This window comes from Haplochromis burtoni, unplaced genomic scaffold (assembly GCF_018398535.1).
Source record: "Haplochromis burtoni strain Fernald_Lab_line unplaced genomic scaffold, NCSU_Asbu1 Contig_99, whole genome shotgun sequence".
Classification (NCBI taxonomy): Eukaryota; Metazoa; Chordata; class Actinopteri; order Cichliformes; family Cichlidae; genus Haplochromis; species Haplochromis burtoni.
The window spans coordinates 575,210-580,671 of record NW_024582460.1 but is presented as its reverse complement, the minus strand read 5'-3'; the positions used below and the strand labels follow the sequence as shown (position 1 = coordinate 580,671).

Genomic DNA, 5,462 nt, shown 5'->3' with positions numbered 1-5,462 from the left:
TAATGCTGTCATCATCTCTTGAGCTTCCTATTTGCTAGAAAGCTCCTTCCCATTTACACACTATGGGACAAAAGCTAGAAGCAGGGGGGTACTGTCATTGTCTGAGTTCTTTATGATACATTTTAGAGCAGAGCAGTTTCCTAGGTGAATAACAGTTGTGCACAACATTAGCTGCAGAGTTCGTCATGACAGAGGGCAAATATATCATTGTTACCTCTACACCAGATAATATGAATGATTAAACATCCATACTCTGGGTATTTGCACAACTATGAGCAAACTCTGCCTGACCACATATTGACATTTGATGACTCGTCTATGTCACTAGACTAAATAAGACACTTAAAGTACCCATCAGCTTTTACAATGGGTGATTTTTTTCCCATCGTGCTGTTGCTTAGCAAATATAATTTGAATATAAATAATCTTATAGAAGTAATTTTAAACCATGATTTTGTTCAGTAAGAAAAACACATTTAGGAAATAGTCACAGTTTTTCAAATAATTTAATTTATTTGGTATGTAGAAAAAAACAGTCATATAAATATTATAGTATAAATTAAACTGCACATTATTTTCCATATTTGATTAAAAATGCAATATATACATACAGGTAAATACATAAAAATCATAAAGGACCCCACATGCCCATACAAATACATACAGTGAACAAGTTTGACAGACATTGCACGTCACAACTACAAAAGTTTGCCTAATGGCTAAGAAAAGTGCATTTTCCAAATGTGCTGGCCTCTTGCTTGATTGTCACTCAGTCTGTTTAGTAGAACTCTTTCTTTACTTTGCTTTCCAAACTCTAGCTGTATCGACAGCAGTCCATTTTCAGGCATCAGCCTTCAGCTTTCCTCCATTTTCCTTTTTTTCTTCCATTCTGTTGCCATCTTCAAAGTGATGGCTACTACGCTATAGGCCCATCCACAGCTGCTCTCATGTAGCACTCAGCATCTGTACCATTATTAGCACATGCTTCACGATGAAGCACCTTGTGCCAGACTTCCCTTCCATTCTCAAATCTTAAGGCGATCGCTAACAAATCCCTTTTAGGCTCATCGACAGATTTCAAGCCTTCTTCTCCTGTTGGGGCAGATTTCTGGCCTTGTTGCTTGGCTTGGCTTGGCACACCAGATCTCTGTAGGCTGGAGAGCGGAGAAAGCGTGGATAGCAGTCTTTGGCCATGAGCATGTAGATCTTGTGCTGGGCCATGTCGAAACAAGAATGTGTGGGGGCCAGCATATTGGCTTTGGTGATGTCACGGGTTTCGTGGTCAATATTAATCTACAAAAAAAGGACACAAGATATTAGGTTGAGTCTCTTTTTTTGACCACTTATGGCTACGTCTTCTTTGAGATTTGGCATTTACGTACCTCCCGGGGAGCTTCGTTGCCGATAAATTCATCATAGATCTTCTTAGCCTTAGTAGCTAGCTTGGCAGGACACTTGATATGTTTGTATTCCTCACAGGCAAAGTAGAACGCAATGTTCTCCTCGCTGAACTCAGACATAAGGAAGGCTGTGAAAGCATACAGTCCATCTGCAGAAATAGAGGAAATGTGATTACTCATTGCACATAATGGACCCAGAGTGGATGAATGTGTATGTGTGTGCATCCACATAATTTACCCACATTTGAATGCACTTTTTTTTTTTTTTGTGAAAATGGCACAGAACAATAAAAGAAACAAACTGAGACTTTACTTACATTTGCTGGAAAGAAGTTTTTCAAAGGACTCTTTCCACCTTAGGCATTCCTCCAGGGTTGGCCTGAAAACAAATGAAGCATTAGTTTCAATTAGATTCAAACTGGAATTTTGACCAAACACACAATGGCAATAAATGCACCCTGCAGTATTATATTGTATATGTGAGCCTTACTTATTTTTCCCTATTTTGCAACAGGATAGATTCCAGTTGGGGATCTGCAAAACACTTCCCAGCCTTGCCTTCAGCTCCTTGGCCCTAAGAGAAAGAGAAAACAGGTTATTTACATTTTTCACCAAGACCTTGATGGCATACCCATTGACAAGCCATCTAGATTTGCACAACCTAAAACTTACATTGTATTTTAGCTTCTCAGATGCTCACATGCAGATGTACAGTGATAAAGAAAAAGCTGTTCTCTATCATCTAATCCAAATCCCCAAACATCAGTGTTTGCAAGAAGCTTAATATACCTTTCCAAGCAGCAGGTAGGCAGTGATGCTAGTCCTTTACACATAGCAGCAGGTTGGAGCTGGTAGGGGTGGTGTTTCGGTTTTGTGGTGCTCAAATTACTGTTCAGTAAAGCTCAGTATGGAGCGAGATTGTCTGTATCTGAAGAGAGTGAGTACAGAGGCTTTATAGTTCAACCGCCCCTGCTTGTGATGTGTCATCAGCCACCTCAGCCAATCACAAAGAGGGAGAGAGAGAGGGAGAGAGAGAGTATATGCAAGGACAAGGCTGGGAAATTACTGTCAGAAGATAAATGCTACTGATATTCTCCACTTTGTTTTTCTTGTATTTCCCTTAACCAGCCACAACCAAAACAAACCACTCTGCCTCTTCCATGAACAATCCCAACAAAACAAAACAAAAAACATCAGTGTTCAAGTAGAAAAAACACATCTGGTGTTGGTGGTGGTGAGCTCATGGATTTATTTAGTGCTAGGAGAGCACTGGTGCTTGTGAAATTAGTTTTTATTGACAGCCTTTAAAATAGTCTTGGGCAAGGGAACATACATTTTAACATGACAGTTCATATAATACAACAGGCTTCAAGGTCAAATGAAAAAAGCTTTTTATTTTTGTGGGTCTCTCATAGGTCTTAGCACATCCTTGCGAGCTGTGGCTCTTCCCTAAAGAGTCATTAGGGCAGATTGCCACTGACATTCATGTGAGTTTGTTCCACAAAGACTAAAAAACAGAACAGAAAAAGGAAAAAAGAATGCAAAGAAAAACAACACACTATACCCACACTAAACATATCCAAGTTCAGTGAAAGCAGAATCCCAGCAAGAAATCTCTCACAAGCAGAAGATTAGAAAATAAATAATAATAATAATCAAATCTGATCACTTCATACTGCATGTATTCTTGATATACAGCTCTGTTGTAAACTCCATCAGACTAAACATCAGGTCCACTCAGTGTTGGGAAGGTTACTTTTAAAATGTATTCCACTACAGATTACAGAATACATGCCCCAAAATGTATTCTGTAACGTATTCCGTTACGTTACTCAATGAGAGTAACGTATTCTGAATACTTTGGATTACTTAATATATTATCATGCTGAATGTACTATTGCTGTGATTTATTACTGTTACTGAAGGTCCGCGGCTCCGAACCCGGAGTAAAGGGACCTCTGACTAATACGGCGGGTTCCGTGTTGGGCTCATAGCCGAAAAATAGCTTTCCTTTGTTGTCTGGGTCAACTTTGCTTGCGAGAGACAAAGAGAGGCGTTGAAAGGCTGCTCCAACGAAACTTATTGTTTTCGGAGGAAAACACGAACACAGTGTACAGTCGAGTCTTAATAGCTTACTTACAACTGGGCTCGTCAGGCACTCTTCTTGGCTGCAGTGGTTATTATTATATTTACATGCTTCCAGCTCCCGTTTTTGCTTGATGACAACTCGTCCTTTTCCACTCGCCTTTTTAAATATGTAACGGCGGTACATGTATTCCATTACTCCCCAACACTGAGTCCACTATATAACAGACTTTGAAATAAAATAGGTTGCTAAATGCAATAATAATAATAATAATAATAATAATAATAATAATAATAATAATAATAATAATAATAATAATAATAATAATAAGCATGGCACTGCACAGGTGACTGCCAGCATCACAGAAACTCTTTTGCACATCACTGGGTTTAATTTGACAGTAAAATGTTCAACTGGCATTTGTCCTTTTAAAATTTGGTGTTGTCAAATTGATTCTCGACACCTCCTTTGTTTTTTTCCCTGATTCAATGCCCTCTAGGTGCAAACACAATCACACTTTACACTCTTTATGAGGCAGATAAAGGTGTTCATTCCTGGGCATTATGGGAAGGAAATGTGATATTCACTCTGTTTAATTATATTTTCCTGAAAGCAGGGTGGATGTACTGCCAACTGCAGGACACAATAAAGCTGAAGCTAGACCGTTTCCCATATGGCAAGCTGGGAGTTGCTTATCTGGGATTTGTTTGTCATATTCATATTACAGTAAAAAAAAAAGGACAGGCACATAACTGGTGTTATAACTAGAACCAATAGAACAAATATTAGAATCTGGGTTTCCTCCTGACAGTTGGAACTTTGTAATGTGCTACTTATGTAAGGTTACAGCCATGGGCGTTTCAAGGAACTGAGTACCCACAAGGGCAGTGTGATAAATGCAATAGCCTCTGCTGGTAACATCCCTCCCCCTAGGATTAAAAACCCCACTGTGGTGATTGTCACTTGTGAATTCCCAAGAAACAGCTAGATTCACCATAACAGTATTTTAAACCACTTCAAATAAAAACCATTATACAAAGAAGGATATTCAGCTTCCAAGTGTTTTTTGTTTTTTTTTGGGTTTTTTTTACTGTTTAACAAGGAATCACATATCAGCCTGGAATCTTATTAGACCTATTAAGCTGTTACATGCTTAGAATGAACTGATAAATTAAGGTACAGCATCAAGACATGACATACATGAGGTTAACCTGACAACTAATTAATAATTCTACAATTCCTTCTCTGAACAACACCAACTATTAATTCATGTGACATTTTTTGAAAGAGTTAATAACTGTAGTTATTAGCAAAAGCAGTACAGTGATACATAGCTATGAACTACTGAACATCAGCAGGACTATACACTGATCACTCTGTTCAGGGCAAACACATGGGACCTGTGCAGTTGTCCTGTGATGTCTGGCACTGGGTTTGAACCTTTGCATCCTGTGCGATAGGTCCCGGGGGGAGTCTGCTGGCTGACTCAGTGACTTGGGCTCTTTGTTGTACTCCTGAACAATGGAGCAGGGTACACTGCATGGCCGTGGGGCAGCCACTGCCATTGGGGAGTGCTGTTGCCATATGTGGGTGTGTTTAGTCTTTGAAAACTTTTAGGCGGGTGGTACATGTCAAAACAGTATGTACAGGGTGGGCCATTTATATGGATACACCGTAATAACATGGGAATGGTTGGTGATATTAAAGTCCTGTTTGTGGCACATTAGTACATGTGAGGGGGCAAACTCCTCAAGATGGGTGGTGACCATGGTGGCCATTTAGAAGTCGGCCATCTTGGATACAACTTTTGTTTTTTCAATAGGAAGAGGGCCATGTGACACATCAAACTTATTGGTAATGTCACAAGAAAAACAATGGTGTGCTTGGTTTCAATGTAACGTAATCCAAGATGGCCGACTTCTAAATGGCCACCATGGTCACCACCCATCTTGAGGAGTTTGCCCCCTCACATATAC

At 39.5% G+C, this 5,462-nt stretch overlaps 1 protein-coding gene across 1 annotated transcript; it reads right to left on the bottom strand.

Moving 5' to 3' along the window:
• Positions 1–490: 490 nt before the first annotated feature.
• On the bottom strand, positions 491–2,337 carry rgs16 (regulator of G protein signaling 16). The gene is made up of 5 exons (XM_005940272.3): positions 2,190–2,337; positions 1,891–1,974; positions 1,718–1,779; positions 1,383–1,549; positions 491–1,293 (listed from the first exon to the last, which is right to left on the bottom strand). The coding sequence occupies exons 1-5, from the start codon at positions 2,231–2,233 to the stop codon at positions 1,078–1,080; spliced, it is 573 nt and encodes a 190-aa protein (XP_005940334.1). The 5' UTR covers positions 2,234–2,337; the 3' UTR covers positions 491–1,077.
• Between the last annotated feature and the right edge of the window lie 3,125 nt (positions 2,338–5,462).